The sequence below is a fragment of the Pantherophis guttatus genome, chromosome 1, assembly GCF_059756535.1.
Source record: "Pantherophis guttatus breed Tessera chromosome 1, ASM5975653v1, whole genome shotgun sequence".
In the NCBI taxonomy this organism is placed as follows: Eukaryota; Metazoa; Chordata; class Lepidosauria; order Squamata; family Colubridae; genus Pantherophis; species Pantherophis guttatus.
In genome coordinates this window covers 77,125,791-77,150,524 of record NC_142063.1, presented here as the reverse complement: position 1 = coordinate 77,150,524, position 24,734 = coordinate 77,125,791, and the positions used below count along the sequence as shown (strand labels likewise).

Sequence of the window (24,734 nt, the reverse complement as noted above, 5' to 3'; positions counted from 1 at the left end):
GGGTGGCTTAAAAAAATTTAGCAAGGGGTTCTCTGCCCAGTTGCTGGGTGGGTGTGACCATGGTGGGTGTGGCCTTGTCAGCCTCCTGCACCATGGCGGAGGGGGCATTTTTGCCTTCCCCGGGCTCCAGAGGCTTTCCTTGAGCCTCCGGGAGGGTGAAAATGGCCTCCCCAGGCTCCAGAGGCCCTCTGGAGGCCAGAAACAGGCCTGTTTCCGGTCTTCTCGAACTTTCAGTAAGCCTGTTTTTTGCACTCCCTGAGCCTCTGCACACGCCCTGCACTTACCTGCATCCAAAACGGGCCACATGGGGACTCCTGGGAGTGGAGGAGCGGGGTGGTCGGGGGCAGCCAGGAGTGGGATTTGGGGGTTCTCCGAACTGCACAGAATCTTAGCTAGAGGTTCTCCTGAACCCCTGCGAACCCCAGCAGCCCACCCCTGAGGAGAACCCATATCTGTCTAGGTAATTGGTTCTACAGTCAAACAGCTTTTTACGTTTCTCCAGATATCCAGTTGGATCTGTGTTTCTGTAATGGAATTCCATCATACTGTATTTTGTATTCCAAAATGAGAAAGAGCAAGTATTCTTATACTTTTATGCTTATCTGGGTGTCAACCACAGTATATAGTGATAGACTTATTCCAAGTGAGTGTGTAGATGACTACCATCAGAAACCTTAGGTTTTGCAGACGAAGGGCTTAGCTGCAACAGATTAACTTGGCTAATACTTCTTAGAAATAAATCTAGTAACAAACTGAATATCAGCCATGTTTCTAGGCCAAAGTATTCATTTGGCTTATTTGTTGCTTGTGAATTTAGCCTGTTGCCATTTATTAGTCCGGTGTTTCTCATCCTCAGCCACTTTAAGATCTCCACCCTCCCCCAGCATACTGACTGGGGAATTCTGGGAGTTGAAGTTCACACAGATTGAGAAACACTCTAGTAGTTGATTTAGTTTGTAGTTTATTATTATTACATTTTTATCCAGCCTTTCCTCCAAGCAGCCCATATGCAAAAGTATTTTCCTCATAACTCAGAATAGGTTTGATGTTTAGTAATAAAATAATTTGTGGGAAATTTGACATTGTTTATCCAGCCATATCTATAAATTACAGCCAGGCTTGTGAATTGAATGGGGCTATGGCTGTTGCCTAGATTTGATCATGGGTTTCCTGCATTTTGAGTTCCTATACCTCATCACTAATTAAGAATGTTAGGTAATCAACCTACACTAATCATCTTATTTCACTGGAAATTCAGTTCTATGAAAGTCTATAATGGTGAATTTGTGGAGTGTTGTGCCTGTCATATCAATATCCTTGCAGGGAAGAACATAAATGACCATTGCCTACATTATCCTTCCGTCTGCAGAATTGACCATTACTTTCACCGATGCCCCATCTTAAATAATAGGTGTTCATTTTAGAATGGTTTGTAATGTGATTGCTATGTGCAATTTGAATGTACAAAAAACAGTTGTATGAAAAAATTGCTATGAATGTCTGATTGAGAAAGTAAATTAGAAATGATGAGTAATCCACTAGAAAAACAAAGAGGAAAAATTCATCCCAAACTATGTTAACACAGTTTTGAAATGCAGTCCTTTTGGAAGTCAGATGTGATTAGGTGTAGCCAGACAATTATGCATATAGAGCATTGGCCCATAAGCCATTTAGCATGCACACCTTTTATATGTATGTGTTCCTTGAGCATATCTTTGTGTCCCTTACTATACATATATACTGAAGACATAAAGTGACCATCATTTGATGGAAAGCATGGAAAGTCAAATGGTTATTGATATATATTGATTAAGAAGAAAGAGTATGAAACAACCGGAAAAGATAGAGCGAAAATAGTATAGGAAGGAGATCCTAGTATAAGAGCTGAGGTACATTAAACCTTGCTGTCAGACCAAACTATGCTTAGCCATTCCGCATATGATGCTGTCTCTTATTAGCATTGTCAGTTTAATGAGCACTAAAATTTACCGTTGCATTTTTCTTTTAAAGCATGTCAAGAATGGGTGGAAGTTAGAGCTGTTTCTTTTGTTGTAGAGTAATGAAAACCTCAACTGTGAAGCTGGAGTGTGGTGGGGGAAGGTTCATTCCTTACTGAAAGGAGAGAAGGGAAACACAGATGTCACAGCTGGAAATGGAGATTTATCTTGGCAGGCAGAGAAGGAAAATATATATATTTCCAAAAAAGAAAAGGGAAAACTTATAAGAATTCCCTCCCGATTTGGCACAGTTGGCCAGCATGAGGAGAACCTCTGACTTGCAGAGAGGCTAAATCTTCTGGATGTGGGCTTCCATCCAGTCATACTGGTTTTTGCTGCTCTCTTTTTATTTTAATATAGGAATATCAGGACTGTATCTGAAGGCAGTGAGGAAAGCTGTATCTAAAAGATGCAGAGATGGTGCACAACCAGAAGACAGAAGAAGAGAGAATTGTTGCCTCTGGCAGGAAACTGATGCTCAAGAATAGCAATAGCATTTAGACTTATATACTGCTTCACAATACTAGACATCCCTCTCTAAGCGGTTTTCAGAGTCAGCATATTGCCCCCAACGCTCTGGGTCCTCATTTTACCAACCTTGGAAGGATGGAAGGCTGAATATTTATGATATATTAGCCAGACTTTTGAGATAAACCTCTCACTCCTCTCTCCCTCCCTCTCCCCTTGTTTGTGAGGGTGCAATAATGAGAACATGTGGTGGAAATATGTTAGGAGGCCTCTTTCGATCTTGCATCCATCCCTGAAGGAAAACGGGTGCCACAGCCAATGGCTTGGCAGTCTTTCATGCTTACTCCGGGAATGAGATGGCTTAAGCAGGAGCAGATTTTCCTATGGAGTTTAAAGGTAGCTTAGGTTTAGAGAAGATGGTTCCCACCCATCTTATCAAGGAGTACACCTCATATCTCCCAGTGCATGGGAGACAGCTGACTGGAAGGAGCAGTCTGAAAATTTGACTTGGAAAAGGGAGAATCCATAGTCCCACAATGGGGCTGGTGAACTTTGGCTGTCCCCACCATGACAGCTCCTCAGTAATGCTGCTTTAGGAACACATATGGGGCTTTTCTTGGCTGTGAAGGAGGAGTGAGGAAGAGATTGAGAAAGATAAATAAAACACTGGTGAAAGTGAGGAGATACAGAAGATGTGGAATCTATGTTTCTAATTTTCCCACCCATCCTTTAAAATCAGCAGCTTTCTTCACAAATAGAGGGTGATCCATTTGCAATATATATTGTCTCAATATATATCTATATATCGTCTACTTTACCAGCTGGTAAGCCCCAGAAAAGTTCTCGCTGTCAGGGTTCCAAGTAACATCCCCAATAAAAGCAAACTCCGAGGTTAGAAGTTCCTCAAAGTTCCATTTTATTAGAGATGTCATATTGACACATCTGGGAAAACCCAAATCTGAAAGCTTCCAGGTTTTCCCCACCCAAAAGAAAGACCAAGTCCCTGCCCCAGCACCCACATGTCCATCACATGGTCCAATCAGAGCACCATCCCAACTGGAGATGCCTCCCAGTCACACCACTCCAGGTGCAGGGTAGGATGTCCTTGACTCTCAGAGAAAAGAATGTTGTTATGGCTAGATATTTATTTATTTATTTATTTATTTTATTAAACTTGTATGCCGCCCTCTCTCCCAAAGGACTCAGGGCGGCTCACAATGATAAAAAACACATAAAATTCAGTATTCAAATATAAAAACCAATAAAATCCCCTTTAAAAAACCCCTTCAGTCCAATCCGGACTGATATCTCCCCAACTCCATACAATCCCCCCTCCCAATTTCCCACAGCACTAAATGTGGCAGCCCTGAAGATCCAAAGTAAAAGATGCCTTCCAGGACTGACAGGCCACCCCTTTTCAACCGATGATCGTGTCCTGCAATGAGGGGATCATAGAGGGTTAGCGCAATATTCCCTAACCACCTCTTCCCCACCCCAGGGGGACCCTTTGGCTTATCAGAGTATTTATCATGGAATTGCTTCACTAATCTGTCTGCTTTTACATCCCAGCTTTTAACGCAAGTAGCTTCAAACAAAGGGTACTCTTTCCAATGAACTAAATATTGCAATTGACCTCTATACAATCTAGAGTCTAAAATTCTTTTAACTTCATAATGGGTTGCACCACTATAGGTTTGGGTGCTGGTCGGGTCTGTGGTCTTAATCTCGACCCGACCCCATGGGCAGCCTTGATGGGCAGTAGTGGTCTGATGCCTATTCTTAGTTTTCGTTAGCCGTCTTCCCACATGATAATCAGTCCCCATTTGTCTAGCCACATGAGGCCCAATATGATTGATTCAGTCATTTTGGGAGCTATGACAAATCAGATGAATTCTCAGTTGCAGCCCATTTCCAGCCTAACAAGTTCTGTGACCAATGTGGCAGGGGCTTCGCCTATTAGTGTTCCATCGACATGTTCAAAATGGATGGGGCACACTAGGGGTCTCGTGCCTATCCCTAGCTGTTGGACAAGAGGAGGCTGATCAGGCATCTGGTGCAGCCGGTGTCTATGATGGCCTCTACCTCCCCTTGGGCCCCCAGTTCCAGCACTACAATCCGGGTTTTGATAGTGAAGGGGTGGATGGCTTCACTTATCATCGGGTTGTCTTTGCTGCTGCTCCTCTTGGCAGAGCCTGGAGGGGTTTCTCTAGCTGGAGTTTCCTCGTTCCCAGTTGGAAGGAGGGGAACCTCAACAGCCTGCTTGGCAATTTTCCCTTTGTCTGGTGGCTTCCCAGGGGTTCTTCTTCCCTGGGGTTGGAAGGGGGTCCGGACATGAGGGACTGGCACAGGGGCCAGGCATTCGGATGCTCTGTGCCCATGCTGGCCACACTGGTAGCACTTGATTGTCCCAGATAGTGTGGGTTGTGGTGCGTCAGGTAGCTTAGGAGGGATCTTCTTGTTGGTTTTTCTGCAGTCAGTTTCCTATGGGGTGGATTTCCAGGTCCATGGCTTCCAGGCTTATATACCAGGCTTATATACACTTCGGGACCAGGCTTATATATACTTCGGGATCCCCCTGATGCCACAAGCTTGTCTGAGGCCTCTTTGAAGTGGTAAATGAGGAGGCACTCAGGCCAGTCCCTTAGCTTTCTGGCCAGTCTTTGGAATTCCCACACTAATTCTTTGGGAGACCGGCCCGCTTGCTTCAAGGCTTTGATCTGGGCTTCAGCTTCTACTCGGTGGGCCATGACTTTGAACCTGTCTGGGAGCAGTTGGATGAACTTGTCCACATGAAGCCTGCAGCAAAAGATCTTTTTACTTGGGACAATTCACATGTTTATGCTAACTCAGCCAGTTTCCTAATGTGAACTGGAACATGCTTGCATGCTGAAATTCTCTATAAAAAATTCTAGATAGTTTACCTCTCCCAAACATGCATATAAAATGGAGGCATGAAGTAAAAGCATGCATGAAAAGCATTTTATTGGAAGAATTGCTGGCAAAAAGTGTGCATCTAAAGAAAAATAATAATATTAGCCCCTACATTAGGAGAAACTAGCACAAAAATGCATATGGATTCAAACATTTAAAAACAAAACAAATGTTATCAATTAAAACAAAAATGTGATGAAACACATTTAAATGGTAAATACTGAGGGATGCTGGAAGTTGTAGCTTGGCCACATCTGAGGTCAGAATTTGCAATTCCTGGTTTAAATTTAGGAAATTTGCCTAAGCAGTAACGAAGCAGAACTACTAGATACCACTTTTATACAGTAAATTAGCCTAATATCTTTGCATAAACTGTATTTTCAAACCACAGAGACGATCCTGCATAGTATCCTCTTTCCAAAAGATTTTAGGCTACCAGCTCAATAAACATATTTTCTTTTCCACTAGATCATCCTTTTCCAACCTGAGTCCTTGCAAAATTTTGGGCTGCAACCACTCTCCCCTCCCATCTTACCATCCTTGGGAGTTGGAAAAATGTAGGTTGCAGTCTGATATATTTGGAAAGTAATATAAGGAATAATAAAGAGGGGAGTGCTATTCAAGCTACTAAATTCCAGAGTGCTTTAGATTTACACTCTTGCTGATTATTTTGGGTCACTGACAGGTCATGATGGTTTTGTATGGAAATATGAACTCCACCCATTGGGGATAACAAGCTTGAAAAAAGACAAGCTGAAGACCTCTGATCTCACAAGGGGGGGGGGGGTTCCCTAATAGCGTTCAACTCTTTTCAACCTCGATTCACCCCCTCCATGTATAAACTGTGATTCAGCCCTGCATCTGTTGCCTTGTCTGAAATTAAATGGAATGTTCACATTTGAAGTGTGCAAGGAGTATTTCTTTTCCCCTTCAAGAGTGTCTACTCCTTATACCATCTTTAGCAATTACCATAATTATGCCTTATCTCAGAGCATAAACTACAATAAGTATGCAAACTACTTGTTGGAGTGGGACCCAGGAAGAAACTATTCCAATATGTACTAATCTGGTAAATGAGGGTCACAGATAAAAGGAAAAGACATAGTTGAGGAAAGTGACGCATCATGAGACATAACAACATAGACTCTTTGAATCATATGGGTCTTGGATAGTCGCAAGCTTTAGCATTTTTTTCATGCAGGAAATCTAAAGGAAGAATATTCCAATATATAGTTGCCCAGCCTCCATTCTCAAGATCTCTTCTGAGGGCATTTCATATCTGTTAGGTTCTTGGTTTCACTCTGCTTCCTGTCAAGGATTTCCTCTTAATATTCAGTTAAATTTATTCTTCTGTAACTTAAGCCTGTTTGACCTGGTTCTGTCTGTTAAGACAAGTGATAACATTTGTTGTCTTCTTCTGATAAGCACTCATTCAGGATATTACGGATTTAATGTACTTACAAGATCGCCTTCTGCTACCAACAGCCTCCCACCAGCCAGTATGCTCCCACAGAGAGGGACTCCTCAGGGTACTGTCGGTCAAACAATGTCGACTGGCAACCCCCAGGGGGAAAGCCTTCTCTGTGGGGGCACCCGCCCTCTGGAATGAATTGCCCCCAGAGATACGGATGATCCCTGACCTACGCAGCTTTCACCATGCCCTCAAGATATTATTGTTCCAACAAGCTGGGCTGGCCTAAACATTAATTTTAATGGGTTGCTTTTTGTTTTTAATGATGTTGGGGCCAAATTATTTAATATATTTTTAAATTGCTTTTAAATTTTATATATGTGTTTGTTTTATCTTTGGCTGTGCACCGCCCTTGAGTCCTTTGGGATAAGGGCGGTATACAAATTAGATTAAATAAATAAATAAATGAATGAATAATGTTATTACCTTCCAGCATCAATTAGTGTATCATCACTAGTGCCCATATTTGTCTTATGTATATACTGTAGGTTTGCCCTGCCATGAAAAAGCGGTTTCAGGAGGGATCATATCATTTAATTATGGAAATTAATTTTGAATGGCTCAGCAAGTGTTAGTCCTAGCAACAAATTGGTGGTAGTTGGGAACTATTTAGGCTGTTCTTCAATAAGCTATTAATTTGGGGCCAATATTATTTTGGATTAAAGACAAAACGTGTGGATTTTACCATATAGCATTCCTTCATAGAATATAGAAATAGTGAATATGCCAGTGTTGGAACTTTGCCAATTAGAAAGAGGAATAGTGTATATGAAAAATTGGGACATCTTTCTGGCATCTGAATCTTGTATCTGGAATAGTACAGTCCAGACAGTGTTACCTCCTTGTTGTTGTTAGTTGCGAAGTCGTGTCTAACCCATTGAGACCCCATGGACAATGTTCCTCCAGGCTTTCCTGTCCTCTACCATCCCCTGGAGTCCATTTAAGCTCTTGCCGACTGCTTCAGTGACCTCCTTAGTCCTCTATCAATTATCATGTAAAACTTTAATACAACATTGAGTGTTACTCTAAAGTGAATCAAACAGGCAAAACAAATAAAATGACAGAAAAGCTAAGGTATAAAACCAATGCATAGCTTTAGGTTTCATGGTTCAATCAAAAATACTAATGAACCCTTCTTTTTATATGTTCTTCCACATTTTAGGGTAGATCTTCCCAGGGTAGCATCTTCCATATGATTGGAATACAGTTCTTATCATTTCAGCCAGTTCTATATCAACCATGTAAGCTAGAGATAACAGAAGGCAGTAACATAAAAGGTTGATGAAGATGTTATAGAGATTCTCTGCCTATCTTTCCAGATTTAGCCATGCACAATACACCGTGAAAGTAAATATTTTAGATTGCTAAATATAAGAAACATTATTCTCCCACAGTTTTCCTCATTAAATATAGGCAAAGAATGCATACAGCAGCTTTTCCCAAGGTGATGCTTTAGTATTGTCTTGGACTTCATTTCCTATCATTCTCAGCCAAGATATTATATTGGAACTGCCACTAGACTTTTTCCCAGTTCACAAGAATGCCTTTCTCAAGACAGCTATCCAGATTATCTGGCCAAATCCTTTAATTCATCACTGAATTATCTTTAAATCTCCAGATCAGGTTTTTGAGCTCCTGATCCAGCTAAATAGAAAGATGCTGAAATGTAAATAAAATATTTTAAAGATTGTTAGCAAATCTAGATGTTCTCAATTTTGTTTTCTTTTTAGATTTTCATTTGATCTCCAATTTTCATGACATCACATTTAGTGAACCAGTGATTAACTAGCAGAGATTAATTTTTTAAAATATCCAGGTTCAATCCATTGTCTTGTATCAGATGTATAACCTCTAAAACACAGATAAAAATGTGAGCAACTGCGTTAGTAGAAATGGTGAGTTTATCTTACAAATTTGGGCATTTGATGTTCAGAAGCACTAATTGAACATGATTGAATATTGATATTTGATGTTGCCATCTTTGTAAGCATCCTATAATTTCTTTGAGCAACCTAAAGGTTCTATATAGTTTCACTTGAGATTTATAGCTATTCAGTCTGTTTGAATAATTGTGTGTATATCTCTTGTGTGCATTTTGAAAGATTTCACAATCTTTCACTGAGATGCAGTTGAAAGCACCAATAATTCAATGTTGAGGTTTCTAACATAGTCCCATTGATTGAGTATATATTAAATTAGAGCCTTTTTTTTAACTGCACTCACTTTATCCTTTTAAGAACAAAGCTGGGGACTGATGTTTGGTAAAAGGCATTGATACCAGTCCCATTCACCAGTACTACTGCATCCTTATTGCCTGGCATTTATTTACACAATGATATTGTCTTTGAATAAAACAAACACATCTTTGTGCTGGAACAGGAACTTACGCTTGGCTGTATCCGGGGTGTTCAGGTCATCTCCTCCCTCTGTCTTTTTCTTGGCAAGACTGAGAAGGGATTTTGGCACCCTGGGATAAAGCAAAGAACCAATGTTGCCAAAGGAAAGTAAGATCAGAGCATCAGAAGGACACTTTTTTTTTCCCCTGAGGGCATTTTATATAAACCACCACTTTAAATATTTATTCATACCCATATTTTCCTTGAAGATGCTACCTTTAAAAATGCAGGCAATATAATTGTAATACAGGAAACATATTTTTTTTAACATTAGGTTTGAATAGAATTTAGGCATAATATTATTTAACCTCATTAGTATTCCTGCTTCTGAGCTGTTAGTGGCAATAGTTTATAGTTTATAGTTTATTTGATTTGTATACCGCCCTACTCCCGAAGGACTCAGGGTGGTGAACAGCCAACAATAAAATACATAAATACACAAAATTTAAAAACCCAATAAAATCAAATTAAATTATTTGGCCCAGACAAATTAAAATACCCCAATAATTTAAAAACAGATTAAAATTTACATATTTAAAAAGGGAAGAGATTAGGCCAAGCCCGCTTGATGGAATAAAAAGGTCTTCACAGCACGGCAGAAAGAGCGCAGATGCGGGACCCTCCGTATCTCCGGGGGGGAGCTCATTCCAGATGGTAGGTGCCCCCACAGAGAAGGCTCTCCCCCTAGGGGCCACCAGTCGACACTGTTTGGCTGACGGCACCCGGAGGAGTCCCTCTCTATGAGAGCGTACTGGCCGGTGGGAGGCTATTGGTGGTAGTAGGCGGTCCCGTAAATAACCAGGCCCTAAGCCATGGAGTGCTTTAAAGGTGGTAACCAAAACCTTGAAGCGCACCCGGAAGACCACCGGGAGCCAGTGCAGCTCGCGCAGGAGAGGTGTTACATGGGAGCGCCATGTCGCTCCCATTACCACCCGCGCGGCCGCACTCTACGCCAGTTGGAGCCTTCGGGTGCTCCTCAAGGGGAGCCCCATGTAGAGAGCATTACAATAGTCCAGGTGGGAGGTGACGAGGGCATGAGTGACCGTGCGTAATGAGTCCCGATCCAGAAAGGGACGCAACTGGCGAATCAGGCGCACCTGATAAAAAATCCTCCCAGTCACGGCCGTCAAGTGCTCTTCTAAAGACAGCCGTGAATCCAGGAGGACGCCCAAGTTGCGAGCCCTCTCCGTGGGGGCCAATGATTCGCCCCCAATAGTCAGTGATGGGGTCAACTGACTATATCGGGACGTCGGAAACCACAGCCACTCGGTCTTGGATGGGTTGAGCCTGAGCCTGTTCCTCCCCATCCAGATCCGTACGGCCTCCAGGCACCGGGACATCACTTCAAGGGCATCGTTGGAGTGATCCAGGGTGGAGATGTACAGCTGGGTGTCATCAGCGTACTGATGGTACTCCACCCCGAAACCATGGATGATCTCGCCCAGCGGCTTCACATAAATGTTGAACAGGAGAGGCGAGAGGACCGACCCTTGCGGCACCCCACATATGAGGGGCCTCGGGGTCGACCTCTGTCCCCCTGTCAACACAGACTGCGACCGGTCAGAGAGAAAGGAGGAGAACCACCGCAACACAGTGCCTCCCACCCCTAACTCTTCCAACCGGTGCAGCATGATACCATGGTCGATGGTATCAAAAGCCGCTGAGAGATCTAACAGGACCAGGACAGAGGAGCACCCCCTGTCCCGAGCCCTCCAGAGATCATCAACCAACGCGACCAATGCCGTTTCCGTGCTGTACCCAGGCCTGAAGCCCGACTGGAACGGATCCAGATACGTTGTTTCATCCAGGTGCTGGGGGAGCTGTTGCGCAACCACACTCTCAACAACCTTCGCCACAAAATGAAGGTTGGAGACCGGACAATAATTTACCAACATTGCCGGGTCCAGGGAAGGCTTCTTGAGGAGAGGCCTCACCACCGCCTCTTTCAAGGCGGCAGGAAAGACACCCTCACCCAGCGAAGCATTTATAATCTCCTGGAACCAGCCTTGTGTCACCTCCCGAGAAGCCAGCACTAACCAGGAGGGACACGGGTCCAATAAACAAGTGGTCGCGTTCAGTCTACCCAGAATCCTGTCCACGTCCTCAGGGGTCACAGGATCAAACTCATCCCAGATAACATTCTCAAGACCTGCCCCAGTCCCTCCCCCTGAGACTATCCAGTCGGAGTCCAGATCTTCCCGAATCTGAGCGATTTTGTCATACAGATATTGAACAAAATCCTCGGCTCTACCCTCCAAGGGGTCCTCCCGCGCTTCCTGGTGGAGCAGGGAGCGGGTCACCCTAAACAGGGCAGCCGGGCGATTATCTGATGACGCAATAAGAGCAGCAAAATAGCTACATTTCGCTGCTTTTATCGCCACTAAGTAATTCCTAATATGAGCTCTTACCAGTGTCCGGTCAGATTCAGAAAGACTGGCCCTCCAACTACTCTCTAGGCGTCTTTTCCGGCGCTTCAACTCCCTCAGCTCCTCAGTGAACCAAGGAGCTAAATGAGATCGGCGCCGGGTCAGAGGCCGCAAAGGCACGACCCAATCCAGAGCTCCAGGGCCACCCTATCCCAGGCGGCCACTAGGTCTCCAGTCGAGGCGTGTGCCAGAGCCTCAGGGAATGGCCCAAGCTCCATCTGGAACCTATCAGGTTCCATCAGGCGCCTGGGGCGGAACCATCTTACCGGCTCCGCCTCCCTGTGGCGGGGTGTAGCGGTTCGAAGGTCGAGATGAAGGAGAGAGTGATCAGACCATGACAAGGGCTCGGTGACTATATCCCCTATCTCGAGATCACTCAACCAGTGTCCAGAGACAAAAACCAGATCCAGCGTGTTTCCCCCCGTATGGGTAGGGCCATGAATTAACTGGGTCAGGTCCATGGCTGTCATGGAAGCCATGAACTCCCGAGCCACCTCAGATGCCTCACCAACGGACGGCAAGTTGAAATCCCCCATGACCATAAGCCTAGGGGTCTCAACCGCCACCGTGGCGATGACGCTGAGTAGCTCGGGCAGGGCTGCTGCCACATGGCAGGGAGCCAGGTACGTGATCAGCAAACCCATCTGAACCCCGTGGCCCCATTTCACAAGGAGGGATTCACAGCCGGCCGTCTGAGGAACAGTGGCCTCCCTCGGTCTCAGACCTTCGTTAATAATAACCGCTACCCCCCCGCCCCTACCCTGCAACCTCGGCTGATGGAATGCGTGGAAACCTGGTGGGCACATTTCAACAAGAGGGACCCCCCCTCTTGGCCCAACCAGGTTTCCGTAATACCTGCCAGGTCCGCTCCCCCCTCCTGAACAAGATCACAAATGAGGGGGGCTTTATTTACTACAGACCTGGCATTGCATAACATCAGACGGAGGCCAGGGCCCTGAGGATCTGCGCCACCTGGAAAACGAGTGGAGCTTTGGGGGCCGGAGCGCGCCACCGCTCTAAGACAGCAGGTGCGCACTCCCCTAACACGATATGGCCCCCTGATCCCGCCATATCTACCCCTCCCACCCACAGTACTGATGGTAAAAACCTTATCTGGATGAACTTTATCCCCCCTCTTGACCCCGGGCCCCCCACCCCCCGTGCCGTGCTCCACAGCCATACCTGGCCCTCCCCTTAGTGGGTTATCCTCCATACCCACGGCCTTACTTCTGATCCAACCCTCCCCCCCCGGAACCCCTTAAGACATTTGCTAAAACTTTATATAAAAAACCCCTCAACCCCCTCTTTGCGACATGCCAATGGATTTTCTTTTGGTTTTAGCTTAATTCAGCCATTGGGTTTCCAAGACACATTTTATCCTCTAGTACAGTGGTTCTCAACCTGTGGGTCAGGACCCCTTTGGGGGTCGAACAACCCTTTCACAGGGGTCGCCTAAGACCATCGGAAAATACATATTTTCAATGGTTTTAGGAATAATGTTATGGTTGGGGGTCACCACAACATGAGGAACTGTATTAAAGGATCGCGGCATTAGGAAGGTTGAGACCCACTGCTCTAGTACAAGGGTCATCTTTTGATAAAATTTGTTGATAAAAATAGGATTGCCAACATGATCGCCAACGTCCGATGATGGATCTGGCACAAGAAGAAGAAGAAGAAGAAGTACAGGGGTGTCAAACTCGCTTCGTCATGGCGGCATCACATGATGTATTGTGACTTTTTCCCCCTTCGCTAAACCGGGCATGGGCGTGGCCAGTGCGTGACACATCCAGCCTGCGGGCCATGAGTTTGACAGCTGTAATACTATATAATGCCTGTATCCAGCCATTACAACTCATTGATGAAATCTTAGCTTCAGACAATATGTGAATCTAACTATGTATATACTGTTCTTATGTAAATATTTAATAAGTTAGTCAGATTTACATCCTGCCTTTTCTCCAGGATCCCAAGGCACTGTACACAGCACTCCTTCCTCCACTCCTTCCTCAAAATAGTCTTGTGGGACAGATTGCATTGAGAGAGGATGACTGGCTTGAAGTCAGGTAGTTAACCAATTGCCAAAGCTCAAGAATGAGTAAATTAAAACAATTAGGCTTAATCTCAGGAGGGTTGAAGCAGAAGTTTCTGACTTCTTACATTTTGCACAGAAAAGCTTTTTTGTAACCTGTCAGGAAATTTGGAAAAAGGAGTATTATTTTTTAAAGTTTTATATACATTATAGCCCAGTGTTACTAGTTTTTTATGACCATGAATTTAAAAAAATCAGCTTAATAAAAAGATCACATACTGTATTGCAGCATGAAGATTAGTTAGCCTTCTTTGGTCTTCCATCTGTCACTTACGACCATTTTATGTCATCATCTAAAGCATTTTCTTTTCTAACACCAACTTTCCCTTTCTAAACACCAACTCAAATAAGCAGTTGTTGAATGAAATTTAGAGCATCTGGGGTATCTTGCTATTTCAGCATACAGCTTGCAAGATTTCATCACTAGTGAATTCCAAGGTTATCCACTGCTATAGAAAATAATGTCTTCATTCAGACAATCAGATTACCAATTTAAATCATTTTTTGAGTTAGCCCAATACTTTGACCTGTAAGTGGAGTGGAGAGGCTTGGTTTGCATTTCATCCTAAACTTGAAAAAAGCTAGGCATGCTCTGTGAACATCTATTTATGTCACCTGGATATGTGTGGTGTAAGAATAGTTAGTTTTTGGCATATAACACAAACTTCTACAGACATTGGATGTGATCTGTGATATGAAGTGTGAAGAACTATTGCTTTGTTAGATTGACAGAGTTGGAAGGGACCTTGTAGGTCATCTAGTCCAACCCAGTGGTGGGTTGCTACCGGTTCGCCCCTGTTCAGGCGAACCGGTAGCAGCAGGGCAGGAGACTCCACCCAGCTGCCTGGACGTCATCAAATATGATCTGTGCATGCGCAGAAGTGGCTCACACACAAGCGAAGTGAGCATGTACGTTCGAGCAAACCGGTAGCAAAGGTAAGTGAAACCTACCCCTGGTCCAACCCCCGCCCAAGCAGGAGATCCTACACTATTTCTGACAAATGGCAGTCCCATCTCTTCTTGAAAGCCTCCAGTGATGAAGCTCCCACAACTTCTGAAGGCAAGCCGTTCCTATTGGTTGATTGTTCTCACTGTCAGAAAATGTCTCCTTATTTCTAGGTTAAATCTCTCCTTGTTCAGTTTCTATCCATTATTCCTTGTCTGGCCTTTAGGTGCTTTGGAAAACAGCTTGACCCCCTCCTCTCTGTGGCAGCCCCTCGAGTATTGGAAGACTGCTATCATGTCTCCCCTGGTCCTTCTCTTCACTAGACTAGCCATGCCCAGTTCCTGTAACCGTTCTTCATATGTTTTAGTCTCCAGTCCCCTAATCCTCCTGGTTGCTCTTCTCTATACTTTTTTCTAGAGTCTCAACATCTCTTTTATAGTGTGGTGACAAAAACTGAATGCAGTACTCTAGGTGTGGTCTTACTAAGGCTTTATAGTACCTCACTTGATTTTGATTGTATCCCTCTCTTAATGCAATTTAGGATTGCATTGGCTTTTTTGACTACCGCCACACACTGCTGACTTGGTTAGTATAAACCAATGGTTCCTAACCTGTAGTCTGCGGACTCCGGGGGGGCATGATGTCATCACAAAGGGTCTGCGATGGCTTGAAGAAATGTTATGATTTAAATCTTGAGTTAAGTCGTGGGGGTCCATGGCCACAAAAGGTATTTATAGGGGGTCTGTGATGAAGAAAAGGTTGAAAACTACTGGTGTAGACAATATTGGGTTAAATGGACCTAGTCCTTTCCCAATCTTAGATTTGATGCTGCAGATGATACAGAACTAGAGTAATGCAGTGCCAGTGGGGGTGGAGGTAACCCTTTTCTCCCATTGTTATTTGATATGTGAAAATTGCCCCTGACGCTTTTCATTGTCATCCAAAGGGAATGCTGTGTGTGTATTTATGTTTTATTTAAAAAAAAACAGCATGAAGCAAACATTTAATCTTTTCTCTTTCAACACTGTATCGTAAATTTGAACAGCCTCCCTCATTTGGCTGCTTAAACATACTTAGAAGATCTTTTTCCTGGATTCTCCAAAGCCATGTTTATGACGTTTGTAGGGAACAGCTCCTAACAACATCATTTAAAAGGCATCCTAAAATGAAAGAATCCCAACTCTTTTCTTTTGTTTTGTATGTGTGCAAGAGTATGTATCAGGGGTGAAATGCTACCGGTTCTCACCAATTCGGGTGAACCGGTAGTGATAAAAACTACCAGTTCGGGCGAACCAGTAGTAAAAAAAGCTGACGTTCCGATGATCAGCTGTGCCGTGCAGTTTATATTTGCTAGAAAGCAGGAAATCCTGCTTTCTAGCGAAGCTAAATTGCATGGCACAGCTGTTTCCCCCCCACGTTCTACTTACCTTCTCAAGCCTCCTTTTCCTGCACGAAGCGTGCATTTGGTGTGCAATGTGCATGCGTGCGCAGCATGCTTTTGAGGCGTACTGCACATGTGCGCGCACACAGGATGCTTTTGGTGTGCACTGCGCATGCATGCATGCACCACGCTTTTGATGCGCACTGCATATGCATGGGCAGCAAACTGGTGGCAATCTGCAGAGGATTTCACCACTAGTATGTTTGTAAAAGAAAGAGAATGGAAAAACAAAGATGGAGTTAGAGATGAAAGCCAATGCTACCTAGAGTTCCTTCCTCCCCACCATAGATAAGGAATGACATCCAACCACAAGGACATCTTTTAGAAGTATAACTAACATTTCACAGGAATATTGATGAAAGTGGAGCTTCAGTGAATATGGAGAAGAGGAAGCATAAAGATGCAAGAAGACAGTTTAGTTCCTTTTGTTTTCCAGACATCAAAGTGAAGAGAGAATTCTTTACAGTAATCTCATTGAAAAATATGAGAACCAGTTTAGCCTAGTGCAGGAGTGTCAAACTCAAGGCCCATGGGCCAGTTCTGGCCCATGGGGTGCTTAGATCTGGCCTGCGGGGCTGCCCTGGGAACAAAGAAGGACTGGCCCATGGTGCCTCTGCCAGCAAAAACGGGCTCCCAATCACTGTTTTCAACTGGGATGGCCTCCTGCAACCCTCTGCCAGCAAAAACGGATCTCGGGAGGGCCACGCGCAGCCCTCCTGAGCTCCTTTTTTGCTGGCAGAGGGTGGCAGGAGGCTGTCCCAGCTGAAAATGGAGATTGGGAGCCTGTTTTTGCTAGCAGAGTACTCGGCCACCAGAGGCGCCCCTGTCATGAGTGACGTCAAGCTGGCCACGCCCACCCTGGCCACACCTATCCCAGCCCCCTGAGGTCAAACACAACCTGATGCGGCCCTCAATGAATTTGAGTTTGACACCCCTGGTCTAGTGGTTAAGGTGCTGGTATAGAATCCGGGAGTCCTTAAATTCTAATCCTACCTTAGAATGAAAGCCAGCTGAATGACCTTGAGCTAATCACTTTCTCTTAGCCCGACCCACCTCACAAGGTTATTGTGGGGGAAATAGGAGAAAGGTATGTTGAATATACTGTATTTGCCACCTTGAGTTATTAGTAGAAACAATAAAGGTGGGAGACAAATAAATAAATCATAATAATAATAAATAATAAGGGAATTTGAAAAACAAGTTTGATTTCTTATTGTATCTTGTTCCACCTGGCTCATGACCAATTTAGCTTTCTGGCCAAATCTACCTACCAAACTTGCATTATGTCCTAGTAAAATGTAGGTGGGTGATTCTATTAGCTCTTCAGAATTTTTTCCCAGTGGACAGGATTTTAATACTACCCATTTTCCTTTGCAAAGGGACAAATATTCTTTAGAATGCATTGCTTCCAGTCTATCTCTCAGATAGGAATTCAGATTCACTTCAAGATGTTAAAAAAAATCTTGAAGACTAGATTTTACAAAAAAAAAAAAAAAAGCAGAACTGGAAGTTGTTACTATAAATTAAAAGCACTGTTCTGACTTATTTGATGCGAGTTATTCAGTCATTGAGGCATGACCAAATCAAGTTAAACATTGTCAGCATGCCAAATGTTTGTAGATATTAGATAACTTTGTGCACAAACAATTATTAGAAGCCTCCCAGAAATTAAAAAATAGCACATTTTTATTTGGTTGAATTTCTTTACATTCATTTAAATGTATCACTATATAAAAAATGAACAGAAATAGTTGGCCTTGGAACTCACATGCATCCAGAGATGGCTTCCTGTTGTCTCTGTGTCCCTATTTGTAATATATAGTATTTGTTTTTAAGTTCCTCAGGTTTTGCATTATTTAAAGATTAATGGATGGATTGATTTTGGATATAGCATTTGGATATAGTGTTGCTGTTTCTTACATGAAAGCTGAGTCCTGTGAGCAAAATAGGAGGGGGTACAATTTTCAGCAGAATATGAGTGAAGAGATAATGGAAACATATTTTAAATTGCAAAAGATTAAGAAATATATCCTGGTGAGATATTTGAAGAAAAAAACTAAGTAAGATGACAAAACAACTTTTGAAAGATCATCTCCATAACTGCTAAGTGCTGAAAGCAGTAACAATGTTTATAGTAGTGTTTCCTGCAATAAACATCATTCACACAAGATGGTCTGGAATACCATTTTCAGATACAAGGAACATGATACAGAAAAATGTGCTTAGATATGCAGATTATTCCTACCTACAAGGAAGATTGTGGGGAGAGTCTTAATTTACACTAGTGGTTTTCTTTCCTTGTAATTTGGTCCACTCAATACAGTTCCCTTCCCATTCAGCTGGTCATATTTATTTCTTTTCCTGTATTCTCTTTTAAACTGAAGAAGCTTCTTGAATTTCAAGAAGCCTCTTGAATAAATTTCAAGAATTTCAAGAAGTTTTCAAAGACTTTAATTTTCTTGTGGTCCAAATGAATATGTATTTCATTCAAGCAATAAGGTAAATTTTAGTAGTGGGTGTGTCTAGACTGATTTTTAAAGTAGTTTTGCTCATCTTCATTTTTTATCTGGAGAAAATGGATTGTGCCAAGAGAAAATTGACAGATTTCTCAAGGCTATTTTCACTGTACATCTATGTAGATGCACAGCTATGAATTATTACAGAATTTATACCATATTTTTTGGACTATAAGACGCACTGGAGTATAAGATGCATCTTAGTTTTTGGGGAGGAAAATAAGGAAAAAGCTGATTGGCGGGTGGATCAGCCTCCCGGAATACCCCCAATCAGCTGTTCCCAGAGGTGAATTTTAGTAACAGGTTCCTTGGTTGTGAGCTCTGTGCCTTGCTTTTTTTTTTTTTTTGCTTTTTTTTCTGCCTCTGAAAGCCTCTGAAAGCCTTTAAAACAGAGCTTCAGAAAAAAAGTCTCTGAAGCTCTATTTGGGGGCTTCTTTTCTGAAGCTCTGTTTGGAGGCTTTTTTTCTGAAGCTCTGTTTGGGGGCTTCTTTTCTGAAGCTTCATTTTTGATGCTTTTTTCAGCCTCTGAAACCTCGTTTGAGAAGTTGGGTGGGGATACATTTGGAGTATAAGACGCACCCAGATTTTCACCCTCTTTTTTGGGGGGAAAAGGTGCGTCTTATACTCCAAAAAATACGGTAATTAAATTTGATTCTTACTTACCTGTGAAAATAAACATGCAATAGATTTGTGTGTGTGCGTGTAAAAAACAAACAGTATAAAATGAAAGGAAAATAAATCTGGACTCACTGAATTTAAATGGAATTGTACTGCTCACACAGCAGTTGCAGTCCTACATAGCTATAGTGATGTGCATGAAGTGGATGCACTTTTTTGTAAAGTATGATTTGATTTTATCGGGTTTTTAAATTTTGTGTATTTATGTATTTTATTGTTGGCTGTTCACCGCCCTGAGTCCTTCGGGAGTAGGGCGGTATACAAATCAAATAAACTATACAAATCAAATAAACTGAAGCAGAGGTATGACTTCTTATGTCTTCTACAAGTATCAATACTTTACTGTGACTTGTGGTGTATGCTTTCGTTGTAAACATATATGATAAGATGCTCATGACCCTTTACCATTCAGTCTGCTTCTAAAGTTACAATGCTCTGCACTGATAGAATTGGATTACATTATAAAACAAACCTTTGTACTGTATTAATACTGAACAGTATTTTAAATAAATATCAGTGCCATGGTACATGAATTTCTGCCAAGGTTTCCCCACAGTATTATATGGCAAAACTTTCCACAAATGGATATGCTGTATAGAAGAAAAGGCAGTGGAAGGATATGTTTCATAGTAATCCATAACATCTCTTTTCATGATAAATAATGTTCCATCTTCAAACTATGAGAAGGTTTATATAACAAATTTAATTTCACAGTTATTTATGAGAACATCAAAATACCTCAACTGCATTTTATAAAAAAATAATTTAGGTACATATGCCTTTGATCATTGTCACTGCACAGAGACCTTATAAAGATGCTTTGATAGTTTGAAAAATGAACACCAGCAGTGTACATACTAGTGAAGATGATAAGAGTTGTAAAGAAATATGTTTAGAAGGCTTCAAAGTAAGAAAAAGTAATATACCTCAAACCTGATGTTCCAATTAATGCATTTCAATAGCTTGTTCTAGGAAAAGACAGAATACAGAGAGAATAAAATATATTAAATTAAGGTGAAGAAAATGGGCAGGCATGTACTTCATTGTGGATTTTGGCTGGTTAGTTTCTTCTGAAGCTGTGAAAACAGAAACAATAAAAGACGAATATAGTTGTTTCTGATCCAAATGATTTGGCTGATCCAAATGTATCTGGCTTGGGATACATTTTAGTAGAAGGCCCTCTAGTCTCTCATGGTGATGATGCAGTTCACACTTTTCTTTCCTTTCTCAGCATTTCTCCGAGAGCTTTGACCACTTCTCTGAGAACATGGAGGACTTTTCCAATGAACTGTTCAACAGCTTCTTTGATGACCCCATGCTGGTGGAAAAGAACCCTTTGCTGGACATGGATCTGGATCCTCCCACTCCTGGCATCCAGGCAGAGCACAGTTACTCCCTGAGTGGAGACTCTGCTCCACAGAGCCCTCTTATGCCTGTCAAGACAGAAGAAAATGCCAGTGGTGAGTAGAAAGCTGGATCCAGAAGCATATGCCTAAACTGCACCGTATCCTCTGCTGATGTGATAGATACTGTCACAGGCAGGTCCAATCTGTGTCTCTTCCAAACAGCTACTTCTCTTGAAAGCAGACAATCTGCTGCTAGCAAACTGCCCCTGTGTCCTGTGTCCATTAAAAGGGGCCCAGAGTGAAAATTGGTTCCAGCCAATTAATCTAACCCATTTTTAACTGATTTGAATCATCTAATGATAAGACAGCTGACATTATTCAGTTAGCTATTGGAAATAGAAAGAGTCAAGCCAAACCGGAAACATATATAGATTTTATCTGCCTGCCACATTCTCTCTCTTTGGAATGTATAATCAGGAAGCCCCATAAGCTATCTGGGAAAGATGAGTGATTGTGCTTAAACCAAATAAGGATAGTTCAAGAAACGGAGGTGGCGGGAAGGGAATAAAACTATACTATTTAAACATGCTTCTTAGGAAGCGAGTCCAACTGAATACAGTAAAACATACCCTTGAAGAAACATGCACAGGACTGTGATACACATGTGAACAAGCTGAAATTAGAAACTAAACTTCACTTTTTTCTAGTCTCCTTTGTTGAAAGCAGCAATAATGGGAGGAAATTGAAATAGAGGGTTTTTCAAAATAAAGCAGAGCTCTGATATAAAAAAAATACTAGAGTTGACCTTTAATTTCTCATCAGAGTCTTCAAAAAAAACAGACAAAACATGGGTTTTGGCCTCATGAGTCACAGCAAAGAGCCAATAACCCACTGTTTTAAGAGAGGAGAATGCTTACTGTCTTACAGTCATTTAATATAACTGATTATTTGAGTCCTGGACACTGTCCAGGAAACTGACCTCTCACTACTTCTCATTACTCATACAACATTACTGTAGATATTTTAAAGCAGTGTTCTTTGCCAAAGAGTTTTTTTTAACTGAACAATGCTAAATAAATTAGTTCCCTTGGGGAACTAATTTCGATTTGTTTCTGGTTCCCTCTATCCACTGATTCCATTCCTCAATCTTTGAAGAGTTTGAAACTGACCTACGATTGTCCCCACACAAAACCATGAACCAGGTGAGCTATCACAAATCCTAGAGCAACAAAAATCCACTTAGCCTCATCCTTTAGTAAAGAGAAATTGCTAGTATTCTCTTCCTGCATTGACATTTTCAGTATATGCTGCCATGTAGATTCATTTGGTCTTTTGCTAAATGAATATATATCAATGTTTGCCATGACAGAAAAAATTCTGCAGCAAAGCCACCATTCATTCTCCATTTAAAAGCCTCCCATAAGCTCTGGTGGTAAAATTACAGCTACTAGCAAAGGTGCAATCAAGCATTTTTATTGATAGTCGTAATCATAGCTGCAAGTTCCTGCAGTGGCAGAAGTGCTCCATATTCATAAAAGGGTGCTATAATCAGGAGGAGTTCTTCATTGTAGACAGAAACTAGGAACAAAAATAATAGATATCATTCGCAGCTACCTAAATTTTGTTTAAATGCAAGATATAACTTTATGATAGTAACATTTATATATGAACAGAGCAATTTACTTATGGAGGTTATTATTATGGTTCAATGCACATTCAACCAGATGTTTAAACTGGAATTGGCATTTTTACCCACTTAGGGAGTCCTTCCCAAGGACCTGGGATAGCAGATGCGGTTTGATGGTGTTAAAGTTATCATTGCGGAAAGTAAGCTTTTCCAACTAAACTGCCTTTTGCAGTTGGTAGTGTTGATTTTGAATGCCAGTGACGTTCAAGTGGTGCTCCAGATGTTTTGGGATTGCACCCAAGGAGCCTATTACTATTGTTACTAACTTTGCTTTCTTTAATACAATCATTCTACTTCTATTTGCAGGTCTTTGTATTTCTGATTTTCGTCAGTTCTTTCTCTTCTGTTCTGTTGTTATTGAATCTATTGCCTATGAATCTGATAATTTATCATTCTTGCTGGCAAAAAAAAAGTCATTTTTTCTTCTGTTCCCTTTAAATCAGGGATGGAGAACTTCTAATCTGAATATATTCTTGAGGAGTCTCCTGGTCTTGTAATTACTTTCCCCAGTTCTGTCCTCTGTTCCTTCTTCCATGTATCTCTTCTAATTTGTGAACAGAAGAAACTTGGACCATAGTCATATCCATGCAGGTTCAGGCTTAAGGATTGCAGGCATGGAATGCATTGACCCTATCCACTTGGCCTATAGCTACTGTATATTCTGATGTGTTTGTCTACAATCGATCTTGCTCATAGACTGAAAATTGGATGGCCAGTTTAACTCAATTTACTAGTGCACAAGCACTGAGGACAATTTCATGTGTGATAAAAAGGGAGAGATTTTCTTTCCTTCCCTTTTCTCCTCAGCTCACAAGAAGAACCTACATAAATCCTTATGCTTTCCAAGTGATGCTAAAGCTAAAATACTCATTTCTTAAACTGGTTTGTCTTTACGGGGGAAAAAAATCATTTCTCTGTCTGACCTTGTGGCACAGGGAAGCGCGTAAGTTGGTGGAACTTATTTGACTGAGCTGTGTCCTTCAAGCCAGTCTATCTCCTTGAATTTTGAGTACTTCCCAACCCAGTGGTCTAAGCCGAACATCAGGCCTGCTCCATTAGATAAAGCTGAGCTCCATGTCCTAAGGCTCAAATGACTGTTTTTTGCCCTGAAAAGTTCTGTAATACTCAAACTGAAAAAGGAAGTTAAATAAAATATGTCGACTTACCATCTTCTCCCCACTGCCAAGCTCTGGATGGCCTCTGAGAGGGATCCTGAGATTGTTGGGTGTGGATGCAAAAAAATCGGCACCTTCCCTGATACTTCTGTTTTGGGTGTAGGCCGAATCAAAGCTACTGCTTACAGTTAATGCTTATTGGCACATGTAGAGGCCTAAGTGGGCTTCTTTTTTACCAGCAGATTTCTCTGCAGGAGATGGAGAGGCACAGTCATTTCAAAACTTATTTTTAAAACAATCCATTTTAGGATGATTCATGATGACAGGATATTTTTAGAACAATCCTACCAGAGGATCCTGTTATTTGTGGGACCCTGTGGGTGTCCGAGTGGTTGAAGGACAACCGTCAGCCCAAAAAGGAAATGGCACAGATTCAGTATATACAAGAGAAGAAAGGCCTTTCTTTTCAAAAAAAGCTAGAAAACCATAAAAGCAGGGAATAAGTTTCCCCGCAGTGGTCAGGGATTATCCTGGCTGAGTGCTGCCAGACATCAAGAAGAAAAGGGGCAAAAGCACTAGATTTTTTTCATAGGTCATTCTTGTTTGGTCCTGCTGCAGAGTAATATCCTACCTCCTTGTAGAACTGTTACTGAACTATCTCAGATTATAGATGAGGGAGGACAGTTACTCTCCAAAACCCCCTCAATATCTAGAAGAGATATAGTTTAGTAAGGCTGCTGGAAAAGGAGCATTGGGGCACTAGTGTTCATAGAAATGTTTCTGGATATTCCATTCCATTCCTCCTCCCCTTCATCTTCCTCCTGTTCCTGCTCTTGGTTTTCCTTCACATCTAACATTCTGTAAATATGGTTATTTGCAATGAAAATGATGCGGTATGCTGTTTATATATCCAGATGCTAATTATGAGTCTTTCTTCATTTTATTATAAAGTTTTCTAGATCTTAATATAAATGCTTCTTACTCATTTTTCTCCATGGTCCTGTGCTTAGGACAAAATCTTCCCAAATCCTTCCCTTTCTAAACCCAAGAGTTGACTAGGGAGGTAGAAGCTACCAGTAAAACTAGAGATGGAAAGCGCCTTGCATCTTTTAGAAGCATCATGCCAGCTGCTTCATAGTGGAATGCAATTCTTTAAAGCATGACAAGAACTGTGTCATGGCTGTGAGCAACAGCACAGAAGAATGGAGATTGAGAAATCTGGGA

General features: G+C 42.2%; 1 protein-coding gene across 1 annotated transcript in view; it reads left to right on the top strand.

Moving 5' to 3' along the window:
- Positions 1-24,734, top strand: part of CREB3L1 (cAMP responsive element binding protein 3 like 1) — a 105,453-nt gene that overhangs the window by 35,259 nt on the left and 45,460 nt on the right. Inside the window, exon 2 of the mRNA XM_034417445.3 lies at positions 20,594-20,822. Coding sequence (XP_034273336.1) covers positions 20,594-20,822 — 229 coding nt within the window. The remainder of the gene's footprint in view (positions 1-20,593; positions 20,823-24,734) is intronic.